The sequence below is a fragment of the Notechis scutatus genome, chromosome Z (genome assembly GCF_049901735.1).
Source record: "Notechis scutatus isolate UNSWTSFEM ecotype Mainland chromosome Z, rNotScu1.2, whole genome shotgun sequence".
Classification (NCBI taxonomy): domain Eukaryota; kingdom Metazoa; phylum Chordata; class Lepidosauria; order Squamata; family Elapidae; genus Notechis; species Notechis scutatus.
The window spans coordinates 105203700-105226148 of NC_142025.1; the positions used below are offsets into that span (position 1 = coordinate 105203700).

At 37.4% G+C, this 22449-nt stretch overlaps 1 protein-coding gene and 1 pseudogene across 1 annotated transcript; both read left to right on the forward strand.

Annotated features, from left to right (window-relative positions):
* LOC113424399 (uncharacterized) overlaps positions 1–1846 on the forward strand; it is a 30158-nt pseudogene extending 28312 nt beyond the window's left edge.
* Positions 1615–22084, forward strand: LOC113424400 (uncharacterized). The gene is made up of 13 exons (XM_087946846.1): positions 1615–1686; positions 1943–2107; positions 6312–6482; positions 9291–9446; positions 11075–11239; positions 12736–12900; positions 14395–14562; positions 15183–15347; positions 16455–16619; positions 16822–16986; positions 18980–19117; positions 20245–20401; positions 22001–22084. The coding sequence occupies exons 2-12, from the start codon at positions 2029–2031 to the stop codon at positions 20379–20381; spliced, it is 1674 nt and encodes a 557-aa protein (XP_087802972.1). The 5' UTR covers positions 1615–1686; positions 1943–2028; the 3' UTR covers positions 20382–20401; positions 22001–22084.
* Positions 22085–22449: the final 365 nt, after the last annotated feature.

A 22449-nucleotide genomic window follows, 5' to 3' on the forward strand; every position in this document is an offset into this window, starting at 1 on the left:
TGTTCATTACATAGTTGAATGTGCTGACAACAAAATCACACAAAATTTATCAATGGAAATCAAATTTAGCAACCCATGGAGGTCTGGATTTGGAGTTACACTCAAAATTAAAGTGGAAAAAAACACTACAGGCTGATCCAACTTTGATGTAATGTCCTTAAAACAAGTCAAAATGAGGCTCAGTAGTGTGTGTGGCCTCCATGTGGCTGTATGACCTCCCTACAATGCCTGGGCATGCTCCTGATGAGGTGGCAGATGGTCTCCTGAGGGATCTCCTCCCACACCTGGACTAAAGCATCCCCCAAGTCCTGGACAGTCTGTGGTGCAATGTGGCGTTGGTGGATGGAGCGAGACATGATGTTCCAGATGTGCTCAATTGGATTCAGGTCTGGGAATGGGCGGGCCAGTCCATAGCATCAATGCCTTCATCTTGCAGGAACTGCTGACACACTCCAGCCACATGAGGTCTAGCATTGTCTTGCATTTGGAGGAACCCAGGGCCAACCGCACCAGCATATGGTCTCACAAGGGGTCTGAGGATCTCATCTCGATACCTAATGGCAGTCAGGCTACCTCTGGCGAGCACATGGAGGGCTGTGCGGCCCCCTAAAGAAATGCCACCCCACACCATTACTGACCCACTGCCAAACCGGTCATGCTGGAGGATGTTGCAGGCAGCAGAACATTCTCCACGGCGTCTCCAGACCTTGTCACATGTGCTCAGTGTGAAGCTGCTTTCATCTGTGAAGAGCACAGGGTGCCAGTGGTGAATTTGCCAATCTTGGTGTTCTCTGGCAAATGCCAAATGTCCTGCATGGTGTTGGGCTGTAAGCAGAACTCTCACCTGTGGACATTCAAAAGTGACCAAACCATCAGCCAGAAAGCATAGGAACTGAGAAGTGGTCTGTAGTTGACACCTGCAGAACCACTCCTTTATTGGGGTTGTCTTGCTAACTGCCTATGCTTTCCACCTGTTGTCTATTCCATTTGCACAACAGCATGTGAAATTGATTGTCAGCGTTGCTACCTAATCAGTGTTGCTACCTAAGTGGACAGTTTGATTTCACAGAAGTGTGATTGACTTGGAGTTACATTGTGTTGTTTAAGTGTTCCCTTTATTTTTTTGAGCAGTGTATATATGTATACATATCAGTGGTGGGATTCAACTTTTTTTACTAGTGGTTCTGTGGGCGTGGCTTGGTAGGCGTGGCAGGGGACGTATACTGTAAAATCTCCAGTCAGAGGTGGTATTTGCTGGTTCTCTGAACTACTCAAAATTTCCGCTACCGGTTCTCCAGAACTGGTCAGAACCTGCTGAATATCACCTCTGATACACACACACACACACACACACACACACACACACACACACACACACACAACTTCTTGCTTTGTGTTACATCTAATTTTGGCTTAATTGCACATTAAGTTTAGGCTGTAAATTTGTACATTGCATTGTTATCTTTGGGCAACTGATGTTCTCTATACATTTTCTCTGTTTTAACTATTAAACATCAGAGCCAAAAGAGAAAGTGGAGAATCTATCTTGCGTCTTCCCATTTGTCTATAATGGCAAGCTGTATTTCAGCTGCACAACAGAGGGACGACGTGATGGGAAACGTTGGTGTGCCACTACTATCAACTATGATCTTGACAAGAAATGGAAGTTCTGTCCAGAGGAATTGGGTAAGAGAGACAAAATAAGGGAAAAAAAGAAACAAAATCTTTTCTCCAAATCGCCTTTAAGGAAATAAGCTATTTTAACACATGATTTAATGCAGGAATTAATGACTCTATATTCAGTGGCCATATTTTGCCACTGAAATATCTGTACATTGGCATTTGATGGCCAAATGCCATCTGAAGGTACAACAGTAAATTTTTCTCTTCTGGAAAGTCCATATATCTTTCTTCATTTGCTTTTTATTTTAATATTTAATAGGAACAGAGCCACAGCAAGACAATCAAACTTGTGTTTTCCCATTCATCTACAAGGGCAAGTTCTACAGTGTATGTACTGATGAGGACATGGATAATGGGAAGTTCTGGTGTTCCACAAGTAGCAACTATGACAAAGATAAGAAATGGCAATATTGTAATGTTACAGGTAAGCAATAAAATGAATGCTTTGTTCCGTGGATTTTCAAGCAGTGGGCCAAGTTAGTTCAAGGAATGGAGGCTTGAACTAACTTGGCCCAAAAGTTATCCTACCATATATATGGAATAGAAACTGCTTGATGGGAACTTTGTGTGTGTGTGTGTGTGTGTGTGTGAGAGAGAGAGAGAGAGAGAGAGAGAGAGTATGTATGCGTATGGTGTGGTATTGACAACGTACATTTGTTTCTTATTTATAGTATACAATCTTCATGACAATTATGAAGTGATAACTATATGTTAAATTTTATAAACTTTGAAATGGAGGATCACAAAAGTTACATTTAAACAAAGAATGCAGTATTTAAGAAAAACTTCTTCTTTAACAAAAAAACTGAAGATCATTTAACTAATACTAAAGTATACAGAATAATCTAGAAGTCAATTGCATAGACCCATGATGGCGAATCTACGGCACGCATGCCGAAGTGGCATGCAGAGCCATTTCTCCCGGCACACGAGCCTGGAACAGATCCCCTGCGCATGTGTGCACCCCCACTAGCCAGCTGATTGTTGGGTATCTGCCATGCATGCATGAAGGAGACGCGCATGCAGTTAATCAGTTAAGGTTAATCGCACCAAACTTGATTGCAGGAAATACGACTTCAGTAACAGAGTGGTCAATGTCTGGAATACTCTACCTGACTCTGTGGTTTTTTTCCCCAAACTCCAAAAACGTTAACCTTAGACTGTCTACTATTGACCTCACCCTTTTCCTAAGAGGTCTGTAGGAGGCATGCATAAGCACACCAACGTGCCTACCATCCCTGTCCTATTGTTTCTTTTATACATATATACTATTTTCTTATTCATAACTATGTTTTTACTTATACCTATTATCTTGTAAGCAATTGACAAATACAATACAATAAAAAATAAATAGATGCATGCGTATGTGCAGGGGGCAGGGTGCGCATGGGGCTGTGTCGTGTGCATATGTGCAGAGGTGCATGGTGCAGGGGTGGTTGCATGCACATAAGCAGGGGCGGAGGGGTCACATGTGCATTGTATTAAGGAGCACTTCAACACGCGATGATGAAAAGGTTAACCACTACTGGGATAGACTATGGGGAAAGGTATTATTAACTGAAACATAAGACTTGTCAAAATTTGATAGAGTCATAGCTGTGTTACAATGTCTGGAAACTATGTCGTAGGAAATCTGTATGTCTATACAGTATATCCTATTATTTCTATTAAAGCAAATTGGTCTTTCATCACAAATTTAGTTTAATTTACTTTATTGTCATTGCACCTCATACAATGAACTTAAATACCATCTTCAGTGTACATTATGACTATGAAAATAAAAACAAACACACATTCTTCACATTCTATACATTGAATTGAAAACCCCTGATATTACATTAATACTGCACTATACAGTAGAATTCAAAAGAGCTACTGCCCTGGGATAGAAGCTGTTTTTCAGCCTATTTGTCCTTGTTTTTATTATTCTGTACCGTCTGCCAGATGGTAATAGTTCAAAAATAGGGTTCCCAGGATGAGATGGATCTTTGAGAATGTGTTGAACTTTCTTAAGGGAGCAGGAGCTATAAAGCTCTTCCAAAGAGGGGAGAGGGCAATAATCTTCTAGGCAATGACATTAACCCTCTGGAGTGCTTTCCTATCTGTCACTGTGCAATTGGCAGACTATACAGAGGTGCATTAAATTAAAATACTTTTTATGGTGCAGCGGTAGAAGCAGGGGTGGGATTTTACTGGTTCTGTCCACCTCTGTAGAACCGGTAGCTCTGAAGAGCAGCAGACATAGATCCGGTTTTATGTCTGCTGCTGTGGCCAACATGCCCACCTGGGCTCTTACCTGACCTTTATTTCTTGCTTTTTCAACCTCAGCAGCATTGCATGGCACAGCTGCAGTTGAAAAAGCAGGAAAAAAGGGCTTTTCCAACCTCTGCGTACCCGCGCGCAGCGCTGCTCAGTTGTCCAGGCAGCAAGCTGACGATGTTATACATGCGCGCGCAGCAAAACGTAAAATCACCAAACTGGTAATTACACTGGTCGGATCCCACCCCTGGGTAGAAGGTCACCAGCAGTTTTTCATTCAGTTGTTGTTTTCTGGGAAGTCTCAGGTAGTGTAATCTTTTTAAATAAAATGTATCTAGGAGGAAATTGCAGAATATAGATCCTGATTGTTTTCTAATAGTATTATTCTGAGGATATAAGCAGATAAATATTTTTCCACTCTGTGGAAAATCATTTTATTTTATTTATTTATTTATTTTTTATTTGTCAATTGCTTACAAGATAATAGGTATAAGTAAAAACATAGTTATGAATACATGGAAACATATAAGAAAAATAAAAAAATAAAAGAAGCAATAGGACAGGGACGGTTGGTGCACTTATGCATGCCCCCTACAGACCTCTTAGGAAAGGGGTGAGGTCAATAGAAAGTCTAAGGTTGAAGTTTTTGGGGTTTGGGGAAAGTCAGGTAGAGGATTCCAGACATTGACCATTCTGTTGCTGAAGTCATATTTCCTGCAATCAAGTTTGGTGCGATTAACCTTGAGTTTGTATCTATTGTTTGCTCTTGTGTTGTTATGGTTGAAGCTGAAGTATTCATTGACAGGTAGGACATTTCAATGTATGATTTTATATACTATGTTTAGATTGGACCAAAGGCGGCATAGTTCTAGGTTTTCTAGGTCTAGAATTTTGAGTCTGGTGGGATAAGGTATTCTGCAATGAGTAGAAGAGTGGAGAACTCTTCTTGTGAAATATTTCTGGACTTTCTCAACTGTGTTAATATCAGATACGTAATGTGGGTTCCAGACTGATGAGCTGTATTCGGGTATTGGTCTAGCAAATGTTTTGTATGTTCTAGTTATTAGTGTAATATTACCAGAGAAAAAGCTACGTAAGATTAGGTTAACAACTCTTAATGCCTTTTTGGCTATGTAGTTACAGTGGGCTCTAGCACTTAGGTCATTTGAGATGAGTACTCCAAGATCCTTGACAGAGTTTGGATCATCAACAAGATCTTGACTATTCAGCCTGTATTTTATTTTCTGATTTTTTTTTTGCCAATATGTAGGACAGAGCATTTATTTGTTGAGATTTGAAGTTGCCATTTGTTTTGACCATTCTGATACATAGTCAAGATCTTTTTGAAGGGTAGCAGTATTGTCTGTGGTGTTGAATAGCTTTACATCATCAGCGAAGAGAATGCAGTTGCTCTTGATACGATCACAGAGGTCATTTATGTAGAGTATGAAAAGAGTTGGTCCTAGAACACTGCCTCGGGGGACACCACTGTTGACAGGTACAGAATTTGATAGGATGCTCCCAATTTTGACCATTTTTTGTCTGTTTGACAGGAATGCTTCTATCCAGTTATGCAGGTGTCCAGAGATACCATAAGATTTTAGTTTTAGGAGTAGTTTGTTGTGTACCACTGAATCAAAGACTTTATAGAAGTCTATGTAGATTGCGTCTATCGCTTTGCCCTGATCGAGTTGTGTAGTCCATATGTTTTTGCAGTGTAAGAGTTGCAGGTTACATGATAGTTTTTTCCTAAAACCAAATTGTTTATTAGAGAGTAGGTTGTTTGTTTCTAAGTGGAGGATGATGGATTGGTTAATAATTGATTCCATGACTTTACAGGTGACTCAGCATAAAGAGATTGGTCTGTAATTTTCAACTAGGCTGGGGTCTCCCTTTTTGAAGATGGGGATGACCGTGGCTTCTGACCATAGTTTTGGCAAGGAGCTGGTCCTGAAAGATTTTTCAAAGATTATGCTTAGACGTTCGGCTATGGCAGTGGGTAGCTTTTTTAAGAAGTAGGCACATATTCCATCCGGTCCAATTGATAGAGATGGTTTTAGATTGTGTAGTGCTTTTTCAGCATTGTCTTCTGTAAAATCAATATGTATTAGATCATTGTAGTTGTCTGTGGTTCGACTAGGAAATACTGGGCATGATCCATTGCTGTTTACAAATACTGAGTCAAAGAATGTGTTAAAGAGGTTGGCTTTAATAGTGTTGTCGTTGCAGTCTTTACCATTAGGTCCTTTCAGGGGTGGGATGGACCTCGAGTCTTTTAGTTTGTTGTTTACAAAATTGTAGAATCATATGTAGAATCATATGTGAAAGGTATCCAGAACCTTACTTTCATTTTACCTTTTTCTTTTAAGATCCAGAACCTGATCTAATAAGAGTGAATCCGCTTTGTGTATTCCCATTCATCTACAAAAGCTTCTCCTATAATACATGTACAACACAGGGTATGAGTGATAGGAAGCTGTGGTGTGCCATTACGAGCAACTTCGATTTGGATAATACATGGGTGTACTGCAATATCACAGGTAGGATTAACACAGATTATCACAGGTAGGATTAACAAAATTTTTGAAACAGAAGTATACAACTTCAGTTATAGGTCCAGGATCATATATTTTGCCCCTGGACCAGGTTTGTTTGTTTGTTTGAATATTTAATATGGCAGATATGGATTATATTAAATACAGTGAAAATAAACATATTAATCAGTTGCAGTTTATGTAGTGCTTTAGATAATGGATTATTTAGCTCTCTGAGTGACTTTCTGGCCAAGAGTTGTTCTTATCCCTTTCCCATCTTTTCTTGAGCTTCAGGAAAAAAGCCAAAATAAATAAATTGTTAAAAAAGAAAAGCCAAAATAAACCACAAACACAGCATTTAAACATTTGGTCTTTGCTTGATATGTTGGAAATAATTTTTCCCAAAGTGATTGATGATGAGAAAGAAGATAGTGTGGCCAATATGAGAGTACCTAATTTGGCAGGATTTGAAAAACAAACCATTTCAGGAATGGAGCATTCTGGAGAATTTGGAATATTCTGTTCGTCCTCTGGACTCTGTTCTGAAGAAGCTTCTTGGATGAGAAGCAAAACAAACAAAGAAAGTCCAGGTGCCTTTTTAAAAAGCACCTTTGGGACAACCACGACTTCCATGATTGAGAATCTCCATAGATGTCCTTTTGACGTGTTAGGGCTGACCCCAAACTTTTTGGGTGGCCATGAACAACAGTGGATAAGAGTACAAACTAGATGTGGCTAGTTTTTTCAAGTCTTTCTTTTATAATGGAAAAATTATGAATTTCTTAGCTTTTAAATAGTTGTTTAAAGTCTACTTTAGGACTTTCACTAAAACTTTTGAATCATATTACCAACAAATGGAAGAAAATGAAGCCATTGGATTTTTAGCACCTAGAGCCAGAACTGGTCTCTAGAGAATCATGAACAAAGGACCTGAAGCCCACAATTGGCTAAGGGATGTCATATGTGCAGTCCTCATTTAGGAGTTCCAGGGAAGATATTCTGGGATAGACAGCCCTGTTCTCCAAAGAAGTATGGCTAAAGTTTGTTGCTTACTACTTACTTACTACTATTGAACTTTTATCTTAATACAGCTATTTCATACTTTCATAGAGTTGGCCTCCAAATTGATGCTTTTGGCTGAAACAGATCTACCAAGATTTGGAGAAACCATTGTAATGTTAGGCATTCATATTCTTGATTCAAGACTACTAGGTCCCAGTTTGGGCTTTTATTTACTTTGGGCATTTATCATTTATCATACACTGTGCTGTTATCATTGGAGAAAATGAACACAATCAGTATCTGGCAACCAGCAGTAGATTCAAATGCCATACCTGTAGTTGTTTCTATATTCAATATATTGAGCCCAATTAACATCATAGCAACAAGCAAATAAAAATAGTCAGAGGTGGTATTCAGCAGGTTCTGACCAGTTCTGGAGAACCAGTAGTTGAAATTTTGAGTAGTTCAGAGAACTGGCAAATACCACCTTTGACTGGCCCCATCACCACCTATTCTCTGCCTCCTGAGTCCCAGCTGATTGGCTGGGTCTTCTTTTGTTGCTTTGCACAGGAGAACAGACCTGGAAAGCAGGTTAGTGGGGTGGGGAGGGAAAAGGATTTTGCAGTAACCTTCCCCTGCCATGCCCACCAAGCCAGCCCACAGAACCGGTAGTAAAAAAAATTTGAATCCCACGACTGAAAATAGTCATTCATTTACGACTGTAAATGAGCCACTATTAAAATAATAAATCAGGATGGTGATTGTGGGTTACCCTATGATTGTGCCTGATATATAAAGAACATATAAAGAATGGTTGCTGGAAGTGGGTATATCTAGTTTGATGAAAAGAAGGACTGGGGTGACATGATAGCAGTGTTCCAATATCTCAGGGGCTGCTACAAAGAAGAGGAAGTCAAGCTATTCTCCAAAGCACCAGAGGGCAGGACAAGAAGCAATGGGTGGAAACTAATCAAGGCGAGAAGCAACCTACTGTAGAACTAAGGAGAAATTTCCTGACAGTTAGAACAATTAATCAATGGAACAACTTCTCTCCAGAAGTTATAAATGCTCCATCATTTCTTTTTAAGAAGAGACTGGATAATAATTTGTCTGAATTGGTATAAAATTACCTGCCTAAGCAGGGGGTTGGACTAGAAGACCTCCAAGGTCCCTTCCAACTCTCTATTCAGTTCAGTTCAGTTCAGTTCAGTTCTGTTCTGTTCCATTCCCTTCCCTTCCCTTCCATTTCATAACTTCTTTTTACAGTGTTCATTAAATGTGGCAGTCCTAAATTGCATGTCACCCTTGTTAAGTGAACCTACTGTTTGCTATGGAATGTTTTTTACTGGAAATTGGAACTAAATACCAAAATCCAGCAAAAACATTGTAAATCGTGGCTACATGACTGTGGGATGCTGCAAATGGTCATGAGTGCAGGCTGGTTGCTAAGTGTCCAAAATGCAGTCATGTGACCGTGGAGGGGGGGCATAAGTAGCTTTTTTGGTGTCCATTTTAACTTTGAACGGTTACTAAGTGAACAGGCCATAAATGAAGGACTACCTACTGCATATACAGTACATTAACTGATTCCTCTTACTATATGTGAATGGTTGCTTTGCTTTCTTATTTAAAGTTTACTTTCACAATGTATCAAAAAAAGTTTCTAATGCACCTCATGCATGAGACTTGAATCCATAAATTAACTATATTTTGGTTCTACAATGTAAATCATTTTTTTTTTAAAAAAACCCCACATCAGTGGAATTGAATGACCTGCGGTTTTACGAATTTTATCTCATATATTCTGTTCAGATGCTGATCCCAAAGAAATGTGCGTCTTTCCTTTTTTGTACAACCAAAATTTCTACTTCATGTGCACAACAGATGGGATGTTTGGCAAGACACCTTGGTGCTCCCTCACTCAAAACTATAATTCAGACCTGCAATGGACTTACTGTGAGCCTTCAGGTAGGAAGAAGAGCAATACTACCTAGACTTATATACCGCTTCACAGTGCTTTACTGGGCTCTCTAAGCAGTTTACAGAGTCAGCATATTGCCCCCAACAGTCTGGTCTTCATTTTACTGATCTCAGAAGGATGGAAAGCTGAGTCAATCTTGAGTTGATGAGAATCAAATGGTGCAGAAATAGAAGCAAAACCTTTTTTGTGCATGGAATTTCATAAGGATAAAATGAAACACTGATGATAGCATTTGCCTATGTCGAAATGTTAAGATGCTCCAGTTTTATAGCAAACCATGTCCAATTTTAAATTAAAATAGTCATTCACAACAATATCAAGCACCCAAGTACATCCCTAAATGTAAACTTTCTCTCCAATTAAGCGCTGGACACAAATTACAAGAATACATACATGCCATTTTTCTATTAAAATCAGATACTTCCTTTACAGTGTCTTTCTGAGGGACTTCCAAAATCTTATGAGACAACTCAAATTTTACAAACTGAGGAGCTATTTTCTGTCTGAAGAATTTGTAGCACAGAATGAAAGTTCTATTTTAGTAAATGTTTTCTAGGGGAAAGAGATATTTTTAAAAACCTTTAAGTGTGGGGCTTTGTTTTCTTCACAACTCAAAGCATGTTCCTCAAGAAATGAAGAACGTGAATAATGAAATACTCAGAAATATTCAAGGAAATGACTCTAATCATTTCTGTGTTGCCCAAAAAGGAACTAATACATGAAATATGAAGTGGCATTTTATGTTCCTACTTCCATTATTTCAGGGCATCAACATTTTTATAATGAGGAGGGATGAAAACACATGAGTGATGTCACTGTCATGTCAGTGTATTGCATGCTTACATCAGATATTGTGATAATAGTACACCAACATGGCACTCTATATGATTTTCACATTTCTCATGTGTAGTCATTTTTACAACTTTGTGGTTTGTTATGGAAACAGTTGTTTCAGAATATTGTGTTTTACAGTGATTTATCATTTCTTGTTTCATCGAAAGTGAATTACATTATATAAAACTGAGCAAATATCAGGCAAAAAGCTGAAATAATTTTTATATTAAACAAGGCTATAGGTATTGGAGAGAGAGAAGCACACAGTAGAAGTCACTGCATCTTGTTTATGCATGCATGTCATGATATATTTATTGAGTGTGTGGGATAAATTGAGATTCTGTATATTGCTCAGAAATGTGCAGTCGTCTCTGAGGTTGGTTGTTTTCTTGCAGACTTTTAATTACCAAACTAGGTAAAATCATCACTGCTAGCAGCAACCAAGTTCAGAGGGCACCAAGGACTCCACAATTCAGCCTTGAGCTACCAATATTATCTTCTATAGTTCTAACTAATTCTTACTCCCACCTATATATACAGTAAAGGACCTCTAGAAAGAGGATACAAACTTCCATCCAAACTTTTCAAGAAAACAAAAGAAGTCCAAGCGGGGTACCTGCACGTGATCTCTCTTAATAAATCCACTGCATGAATGGAATGACTACGTGCTTTAGTGTACATTCTTCTATGTTCAGATGATTGAATGCTTGGGTCAGCAGTTACTTTGTTGTAAGGATAATTCTGATTAATTTCCTTCTTCTTTTGTATTCTTAAATATCAGGGCCTGATGAGATCATGGAAAGTCCACCATGCATTTTCCCATTCATCTATCAGGGAAAGCTTTACAGAAATTGTACTGCAGATGGGAGAAGAGATGGGAAATTCTGGTGTGCAACAACACAGAATTATGATGTTGATAGGAAACTGAAGCTCTGCCAAGATTTAGGTAAAAAAGTTAAATGTTACAAGAAGAAAATAGAAGGGTCATAATAAAATATATGAGGGAATAAGTTTGAATTGAATGACTAAGGGATAGTTGAAGCATGGTTTTGAACATTCTATATGTAAACTAGAAAATGGAATGATGTCTTTGATGCTGCTCCTGTCTATCAAGAGATAATTATCCATCATTAGTGTCTTTCTATAGCTTCTATAAGAACTCCTAAGGATCTGAAGCTCATTGTAATAAAGGCTTGCTCATATTCAACTATCCCTCAGTAGATGTCCATAGGAATGTGGCAGGAGAGAGGGAGAGAAAGAAAGAGTCAAAGATGTAACTTTGAGTGTGTATGCTTTTGTTGAATTTTACATGTGGCAAGATACCTACATACTGTACATAGAACACATTGTCAACCAAACAGAATGGAAATGTCAGTGAACCCCAAAGGTAGGCATAATGTCAAATAGAGCAATACAAAATGTCCCTGTTACTCCATCAGAATGTCACCTTGAACTAAGGATGGGGAACTAGTTTTAACACCAACAACAAATTATAGAATAATATCTGTCTATCAATATCTGATTCTATTAATGATAAAAATGAGTAACATAGTGCCTCCTGTAATCAGTGTAACTGAAAACATCCCACAGGATATATACTGGATAAAAATAGAGAAATCTCTCCTTCAAGGAGGGGTTGATGAGGTCAGTTATAACTCCATAGATAGAAGCATGACATAATGTAATATATGTGTCTTTCTGCTCTGAGAGTTTAAGAAAAGATGGCCTCAAAAAATTATTGAGAAATTGATAAAATAGTGACAAGATATGAAATTGAATACATAAGATGAATATGTAACTGAGATTATGTCTGTATGGAGATGTGATAACCTGGAATCATGCTGTTCTCAAAAAAAGATGCTTTAATTTCATTATGTTTTGTGAAAACCCAAATAAAACTTTTACAAAAAAAGAAAAGAAAAAAATGGCCTCTAATATAACATTTTGATAATATGTAAGGTGGCATCTCTAAGAATAAATAGCAGATATGTCCCTGGAACACCTAAGGAACAAAGTATTCAAATTTTGTTCCACATAATTTCTATTCATCAAATGATTGAATAAATGTATTTCTTCTTGTTGTTTTCCCCCTTTTGGATAAATGGAATAATAAAAATGAAAAAAGAATAGCCAGAAGATGGATGGATGGATGGATGGAAGGAAGGATGTGATCCACAAAGGACATCTTTTCTAGGTTCCTTCCAGTCCCAGCAACAGCACAATTAATACTTACTTAAGCTATTACTTACTGTGCCTGAGGTAGAAATAAAGGAGAAAAATGAATGCTTGAAAGCGTGTGAGCAGACTATTTCAATTATAGAGATTTACTTTTGGTTTATTTATGACTTTTTATGAAATCTAAATTGGCATTCACTATTGATAAGAATGGATCACATATCCTTGTATTCACTTGGTTTTTTTTTTTTTTTTTTTAAAATCCAGGGCCAGATCCAATGATACAAAGCCCATCATGTGTATTTCCATTTGTCTTCAAGGAAAAGGTCTATAGTACATGCACTAATGAAGGCATGAGTAATGGGAAATTCTGGTGTGCTACCACCAACAATTATGATGTAGATAAAAAATGGGTATATTGTAATGACACAGGTAGGAAAAGAACATCAAATGACTTCATAAGATGTTCAAATACAATGTAAAGATTGGAGAATGAATAAATAAGATTAGTTTTTATACAGTAATTGTCAAAGAGAATAAAAGGAGCTGTGAAGAAGGTCAGATATAGAAGGAGAGCGAAGCATCTGTAGGGAGCATAATAAAAACCAGACAGTATGTCCAATGCCTGTGTGCATGTAAATCATCCCCAGAACTCTGACTGACTGGATATTTCCATCATCTTGAATCCCCTATGCATACTCAAAAAAGAGTACGGTTCTTTTCTCATGCAGACTTCCCAAAATTTTGTGCTATGCTTCTATGGGATAAGAAAGAACAAATAGATAATTTTATGTGTGTGCCAGATACTGTATATCAACCTGGTATATATTTAAATATGCATTTTAGAACAGGTGTTTTTACCTCAAAATACAATTGATATAATTTTTCTTTCAAATATGCATTTTCAAAGAAGATTTTAATTTTTTTAAACTAAAAATATGTAGGAATATTCAGTAAATGCAAAAAAAAAGTCAGCATTAATTTTTATGATAATTTAGGAATGTTACATACTAAATTGCTTGGCTTTCTTGTGTGACAGAGATATTAACATCAGAAATGCACTACTGCTTGCAATCCTTCACCCTTGGAAAACACATCATTTCCTAATGTGATTATATATTATATATAGCTATATTACTGTCTGAACAGGAGTGTATAAAATGTGGCAGCATCCATTTTATGATTGTATTTTGATATGGAAGGTTCTCATGGAAAGACTGGGTATCTTAAACTGCAAATACTTACAGTATTACAAATATATCTGTAGCCTCTTCAGATAATAGAGTTTGTACTTTGGGGTGTATTCTTAACAAGCTGTACAAGTGTGGGTCTTGAACTGATGGAATTTGCATGTCCATGCTGTAGGGATTGTGGTAAAGCATTGTTGCGTAAAGCAACTATAATTAAGACACTAAAAAAAGAGAAGAACTTCTATTTCTGAAAATAAGCAAAGAAAATAAGCAAAGTCTATATTTTGGACAGAGAGGACCGCTGGTTTGAAAGAGGGGTTAAAGGGGCCATTTATGTCAAAATTGAGGGGGAGGGATACAATATCATGTATCTCCAATCTACAACACCATTGTTTCAACAGTTCCAAGAAGGTTCCACACCAATTTGCACCACTCAGGTGATCCTGATGACACAGATAAACCTCCATGTAACCTTAACAACCCACTAAAAGAATGCAAATAACCAGCTGTGTGCAAGGAGTATAAATGCTTCCATTCCCCACCATTCAGTCACAGCTGAAGAAGCTTCTTGGAAGTGAAATATCTTCAAAAAAATCCAGAAAGCCCAGTTGCCTCTTGAAAAAAAGCACCTTTGAGACTATCATGATCTGGATGACTGAGAATCTCCACAAACAAGGAAAGAATATATTGGAGAGAGTTTTGCAATAACTATGAATTCTTCTTTTTTTATTGTCAGGGCCTGATGAGAATGTGGAAAGTCTACCATGCGTCTTTCCATTTGTCTTCAAGAACCAGGTTTATATTGGTTGTACCACAAATGGCCGGAGTGATGGAAGATACTGGTGTGCCACCAGCAGTAACTATAATATTGACAAAATGTGGAGGTTCTGTTCAGAGGAATCAGGTGATCTCATGAGAAATGGATTAAATGTCATTCATTGGAAAAAGTGGCTGGATGTGTATATGTCAGGCTTCTCCCTTGTTAGATAGGATTTTGCCAAATAAATTCTAATCTCTGATTCCATGGATTCCTTTTAGAAAGTTTCTGGTATTTTGGAAGTATAGGAAATGGAGAAAGAAATGCTAGGGCACTATGCAGGAACTATAATCATATCTGCTTTACATGATAGGGCTTAAGATAGGAGTATGCTACTTGATGTCCTTCAAATATTTTGAATTTCATGTACCATCAATCTCACAGCTTGATTAATAACCAATGGAAAGAGATTGTGAGAATTAGAACCCAAGATATCTGGAGGTGCTAGTTGGCATACACCTGATATGGAAGGACTCCTGTATAAATATTATTTTTGTCCATGCATAGTTTATTCTTAACAAACATGATGGCTATCAAAGCAGGTTGCTTTTACAAGAGATGAGGTACATTCCAGTTGGGGGTTGTGTCTACTGCCCTTCAATAAAGGCAGGTGTAGAGTCTGCTATCATGTCTTTAGTATAAGGAGCATAATAAAACAAGGATAATTTTTGTGTGTTTCAAATATTTGTATGAATTTTTTTCATTAGGGCCAGATCCAAATGTTGAAGATCCAACATGTGTCTTCCCATTCATCTACAAAGATAAATTATATACAACATGTACTGCAGATGGCATGACAAATGGAAGATGCTGGTGTGCAACTACTAGCAACTATGATGTAGATAAAAAATGGACCTACTGTAATATCACAGGTAGGACAGAAGCAGTAGCAGTAGCAAAATACTACTACTGCTAATTGCAACAACAACCAGTTTTCTGGACATAAACCTATAATACTAACTTATAGGCAACATCAACAATTATAAAATGGAAATATAATAATACTTTTAAAACAATTTAAAAATGGTTTCTTAAAATTATCCCTCCGGACAGTAGGTGGCAGTAGGTCTTGGTTTGTTTGTTTTTTGAGACAGTATAGTGTGGTGGTTAAACTGCTAGGCTGGAAACAAGGAGATTATATTCTATCTAGATCAGGGGTGTCCAACCTTGGCAACTTTAAGACTTGTGGACTTCAACTCCCAGAATTCCTCAGCCAGCAAAGCTGGCTGAGGAATTCTGGGAGTTGAAGTCCACAAGTCTTAAAGTTGCCAAGGTTGGACACCCCTGATCTAGATCATCATCAGTCATGGAACTTTCCTGAGTGATTTTGGATTGTTCATTCTCTTTCGGTTCAACCTATTTCATAGGATTGTTATGGAGGAAAATAGGCAACGAATGCTTCCTACACACTTTGAGTTGCTAAGTGAAAAAGTAGGATATATCTTTATTAAATGCATAAAAATCAAACCACAGCAGATTTTTGGATGGACCTTTATCTGATTTCTTTTACTTTAGAGATCCTTCTTACAGTAGGTAATTAGGATGAAGGTCTGCTTCTCTAATTAGCAAAATATACACAGCATGATTCTAAGTGAGAAATAATTTTTTGAACCTCTTTGCAAGAAAGGCACCCAGGTTGTTTGCTGGTGAGAACTTTCTTTATTGTCTCTTTTTATCTTTTCCAAAATTAATACATTTTTGCTTTGAAAGAAAAGACTAGAGGTACTGCCATTCAAGGATTCTGATCCCTTAGGAAGCACCCATTCCAAAGCGTTAACACTATTGGAAAGCTGAAATCAAAGTATTAATGGCCTAACAGGTATTTAAAATTACAGCAAAATTAGGTGTGATTTTTCCTTTAGATTTTGTGTTTTCACTGTTTGATATAGTATTTTATTCTCTATATGCAACACTCACAATTTTATATTATTCCTTCAAATCCGATGAATATTTTTCCATTGTGGTCTTTTAAAATCCAGATCCAGATCCAGAGATAGACGGCCCAACTTGTGTTTTCCCATTCATCTATAATGGCAATTCCTATAGCACATGCATCAGTAATGGCATGAGGGATGGGAAGAAGTGGTGTGCCACTACTGGCAACTATGATGTGGATAAAAAATGGATGTGCTGCAATGACACAGGTACAAAAAGAATAATGGAGGTGTTTTAGTTGGCCTAAAAAAGACATATTTTTGAAAAACCTGAATGACAAAGATTCTAAAGTTAAATAATGGAAGGCACTTTGTTGCAACTTTCATTTTCATTAGTTCCTACATTTTGCACATCTTTCTCTTGAATTTTGCTTTTTCACCTTTCTTTTACTTCTTTTTTTTTCCAATTCAGGGCCAGGCACAACTGAGGAAACTCACAAATGTGTCTTTCCATTCATTTATAATGGTAAGAGCTACAACAGCTGTACAAGAGATGGACGAGAAGATGGAAAACTCTGGTGTGCCATCACCGAGAACTACGATGTAGATAAGAGACTGACTTTTTGTACTATCACAAGTAAGAGAATGAAAAGGGAATGGTGAAGTGAAGCAATCTTTTGCATTGATTGATTTTCACCCATGAGAATTCTAAGTTCATATTCATTCATTCAAAAACACTGAGAATTTGGTTTTGGATGAAGTAATTTTGTTTTCATACAGTAATTACATTTCTTGCTTATATAATTTCTGAAGTGATATTTATTTTTTTCTCCTGTTTTCTAAATCCTGTTTTCATTTATTTGGAGATAGCCAGTGCTTGCATGCCCCAAGTTCAGAATGAAAATACATGAGATAAAATCACATTATGCCATCTTTACCAAATATTCTTAATTATAATTTGTGAAGTGGGTTTAGTAAAACAATGTATTTTGAGAATATTGCTGTAATACGCTCAATCAACATCTCGCCACCATTTTATAAAAAAACATAATGCAAAACTTTTATTTTTGAAATTCTGACATCTCTCAGTGGCAGGGAGGGTGATGAAAAGCACACTTCAACCACTAATTTCTAGTATGGCATGAATGAAGAAATAAAGGACCAACCTGTAGTTTGACTGCAACAATTATTTCACATTGATAAGAAGAACTAGGTGAAGTTAGATTGTTAACACATTGAATAATGTTTTAAGTCAAACTCAGTTTCACTGAGGGCCACATCAGGGTTGTGTTTGGCCTTGGGAGGCCAGGGTAGGCATGGCCAGCTCAATGTCACTCATGTCAGAGGTGCCTGTGGTGGCCCCAGCACACTGCCAATGAAAATGGGCTCCTGAGCTGCATTTTCAGCTGTGAAAGCCTCCTGCAACCCTCTGCCAGTGAAAACGGAGCTTGGGAGGGCCAGAATATTGACTGGCAGAGGCACTGCAGGCCAGGCCTTTGTTGTTTCCAGAGCAGCTCTTTGGGCCAGATCTAAGCACCTCACAGGCCAGATTCGAGCCGCGGGCCTTGAGTTTGACACCCCTGTTTTAAGTTATTCAAGACCTTCCGTGACCTTTATAAATATCCTGAAATGAAGCCTAGTACCAGCACCATACAGCAGATGATGAGCAGTGAGTCTGAACCTGAAAAAAATACTTTGGGTGTAAGGAAACTTTCTCAGGCTAAAACCATCTAGATATAATGATCTACAGTGGGCCAGAACTACTGCCCACTGGGACCATACTGACTTGGAGTTCTAGGTATTCTATTTCTATTTTGCATAGCTGCATTAGATGTTCCACCATTAGGTGACCACAGGGGTGGAATTCTCCTGGCTTGGACCGATTCAGGCAAACTCCTTGTTCTGATGATCAGCTGGCTCCAAACCAGTTCACTCTGACAAGCAAGTGGGCCCGCCTGCCCACCCCTGCCCTTTCCTGTGCTTTATGTCTTTTTGTTAGAGCAAGCTGATTCATGCAGCACAATGGTTTGCTGCGCCTTAGCTGTTTTCTTCAGCTGGAGTTGAAGGTAAGTATTAGCTTTTTAAAATGCGGACTGTGCACACATGCTCACCAAACCGATTGTTATACTGGTTAAACCGCACTCCTGAGTGACCAAAATAAGATTAATCAAGACTAAAAAGTTTGTTATATGAAGCTGTGTTGCTTTTTAGTTCCTCACTTGCCACAAATAACCTCTACAGTTCTGTAAATTAATGCATGAAGTGATATAATCTACACATTTTATGCATTAATATTTAGATAGAAATTTAAGCTATGTGTTGCATACACACTTCTTGGATACTCCAGAGCAATTTGTTAAAAACAGAAGCACAAAATATATTTCATGTCAAAATAAACATTTCAAAGTCATGGAATAAAATATATATTTAAATTCCTCCATTTTTGTGGTTACATTAGTGGCAAGTGATCCTCAATCTGGACTAAAACAGGATTTTCTATAAATAATTCAGAATATTAATCAGTTTTTAAAGCTGCATTTAGGCACAACTCATGTGATTTATTAAAGTGAAGACTGAATTCAAATAAATACTGATTGCTCCTTTCTCTTTTGTTTTGTTTTTAAATTCAGAAACAGGCTGTGTTTTTCCTTTCACCTATAAAGGAAAATCATATGAAAGCTGTACCACTATGGATCACAATGAAGGAAAAACTTGGTGTGCTACCACTCCGGACTACAAGAGTGGTTTGAAATGGAGATTATGCAATGGTGAGCCAAAGGGCTATGCTAGGAAATTATTTTTATACTGTTCCTGTTATATCCAAGTGGAACTTTCTATAATCAAAAAATAAAATATACTTTTATATATACTTGCTTTTTTAAAAATAAAAATGTTATTTTTTCCCAACAGATTCCACATTACCTAATACCATTCCACTAGTATTTAATTTATCTATTCCTATTTTCATTTATACTCACTGCCAATTTTAGCACTTCCCATCATATTTTAAATCTACACTTTCACTTTCCTGCATGTATTCTTCATTTCCTTTCCACACAATCAAATCATTTTCATTATATCTTCCCTTTTCCTTAAATTTTACTTGCAATATATGGTTTTTTTAAAATACAGAAGTTGCATTGCTTTTTATGCAATTAAATGTAAGACATCTCTCCTTCACTTCATTTTTTAGAGTTTAAATGAATACTCCACATTTAGATATTGGTACTCCTCAACCTATGAACCCGAGCTTTCCCATCACAGTAATAAGTCATGACAATTGTATAGAGGGTCACTCACATACACAATTCAATTTTATGACCTCTTTTGCTTTGATCATTAAACAAATGCCAGGTTGTTAATCAAATTGTTTGCTATGGATCAATTTTGGTGAAAACCAGAAGTAAATGCCATTTTTTTTTCAAAAACATTGTAAAATGTTGTCATGTGACTGCAATATGCTGCAAACATCTGCAAATGTGAACTGGTGGCCAACCACTTTACATAGGTCATGTTACTGCAGGTGGTGGTAGTGGTAATAGCTGTTCGATCTTCAGATCTGGGTTGTAAATATCTTTAGGGAGGGCCATTGTAATTTTGAATATCTGCTAAAAGACCAGTCATAAATCAAGAATTACCTGTATCATCATATATCAAATCTTTTGTGATTTGAACTGACCATCAGTACAAGTGGGCAAATGTAAGAAGAGTGAAAGAAAGTTGAATTATGCTAGTTTTTATTTTTGATTTGCAGCTTCCACATTTTGGAAATGATTTTTTAAAAAAATGTTATGTTGTTTGAATTCTTCATTTTGGATAGGAAGAAGTTATGTAGACCAAGAATTATTTTTTTTAAAAAAAGCCTTTTCTATATTTTATTCTTCTTGTCATTTAGAAGCGGACTGTGTCTTTCCTTTTATCTTTCGTGGGCAGTTATATGACAACTGTACCAGCGATGGGCGTGCTGATAATGAACGATGGTGTTCGCTGACCGGCAATGCTGATACCAGTCATAGTTGGCTTCTGTGCTGAATTGGACAGAATAATTTCAGGTGGGGATAGAGAAAGTTTTCATTATATGGGAATGGACAAGGATGGGACCAAAGTTATCTTCATTTCAGCAGTTTCTGACATTACCCATTTATTGCTTTTTGTTGTCAGCTGATTTTCTACCTGTTGGAGATGTACATTTTATCCGTGAATATCCTGCTATGTTTGTGGGTTTGATACCATAGGTCCGTGGTGGTGAACCTATGGCATACATGCCATAGGTGGCATGCAGAGCCCTCTCTGTGGGCACATGTGCCATTGCCCCAGCTCCGCTCCGCTGTGTATGTGCGTGTGCCTCCCACTGACCAGCTGGCCTTTGGGTCTCTGCTGTGTATGTGCAGGAGTGGGGCACATGCGTGGGAGTGGGGAAACATGCAGGGGGATGTGCACATGCATGGAGGGCCACATATGTGTGCATGGGAAGCACATGCATGGGGGGATACCTTGCCTTTTGGATATGTGTGCGCTTTGGGCACTTGGGGCCCAAAAGGTTTGCCATCACTGCTGTAGGTCTAAAGTGGAAAATAAATGTACATTCATTTGGATAGCACCTATGTTTTGAAATCAATTTTCTCATGGCATTTGTTTTAAAAATTAAAGCAAGATTACAGAAACAATGCTCCTGAGATTGCATGTATTTCCTATGGAAAATATAGAGCATCTTCTTGCTATTACTTTTTAGCATTGTTACTAAAGCAGAAAGACATCCAATCTATTTTATGCTTCCTTTGCCTTGGTCTTCATTGGCTGATTAGCTATTTCCCATATTTGAACAAGCCAAACTCCTTCCATTCTTCCTCCAGTTCACCTTTGAGGACTGATCAGGTTGGAAGAGCTATATTCTACTAATATACTGCGCTTATAATATACTGATCATGCCTTTGGTTTTGAACTTCTCCCTTCTCCTTATATACCTTTCTTATAAAAGACTGGTAAAGATTGACTTGGGAAATGTAGATGCTACATAGTGGTTTCATATTATTAATGTAGTATTGATAGAGGAACAAGAGATAAACAATTATGAAACACTGTTTTTAATAGGAATTTAATGCAGTGAAGGAACCAAATGAAAAACTCCATGAGTGTATGCAATTGCTTTAATTGTATCATCAATGGTATTCTGACCATTAATAATTCAAAGTTATGAGCAGAAATCTCCTGGTCAAAGTATATCCTGGCTGAGATGAGCTGTTTTGGATTCTTTCATTGAAAATGCCAAGGATTTCATCTGACAACTTCCAAATGGAACCTCATTTTCTGCCCCTAGACTTGAGAATATGACTTTACAGTACATTTCATTGAAAAAAGGTATATTTTGTCTTGCATATGAAATGTTAAAGAATTTTAGTTTATTCCTCTGTCCTGAATTAGCCAGTCTTCTATCTTCCAGAGTGAACTCTGTATAGAATTGACACATTACAGGGTCTTCAAACTTGGCAAGTTTAAGATTTGTGGACATCAACTCCCAGAATTCCTGAGGTAACATAACTAGAGGAGAAATTCTGGGAGTTGAAGTCCACAAATCTTAAAGCTGTCAAGTTTGAAGACCCCTGCATTACAATGACACACAGACTGACTGAATATTCCTTTGTATTTTTCAGCTCATGTCCTCAAAGGTAGACCAGATGATCATCAGGCCTTGCTGAAACTTTTCAACTTCCAGGATCAATATACTAGAGAAGTTGACTTTTCCTTGCTTTGATGAATTCTAGATCTGGAAATAAAAATTTTCTGTAACTCTCTGGGGGAATTATTATTTTTTGTTGTAATTGTCATGTGATGGTAAGCAGGAAAACATATGCATTCCTTAATATATTTTAGACCAGAAAGCAGACATCATAAGGATTACTTGGGGATTCTGTTGTTATGGGGCTTAATAGCAGAATCTTGAAAGCCTGACATTTTCCCACCGCCTCTTCTTATACTAAAGACAGTCGAGGTGGTATTATCTTGAATTTCTTCCTCATTTCCTCTCTCTTCCCAGAGTTATCTTGCATTTCTTTTCCAAAGTTAGCTCTTTCTCTAAGGAGTGTAGCAATACTCATCACAA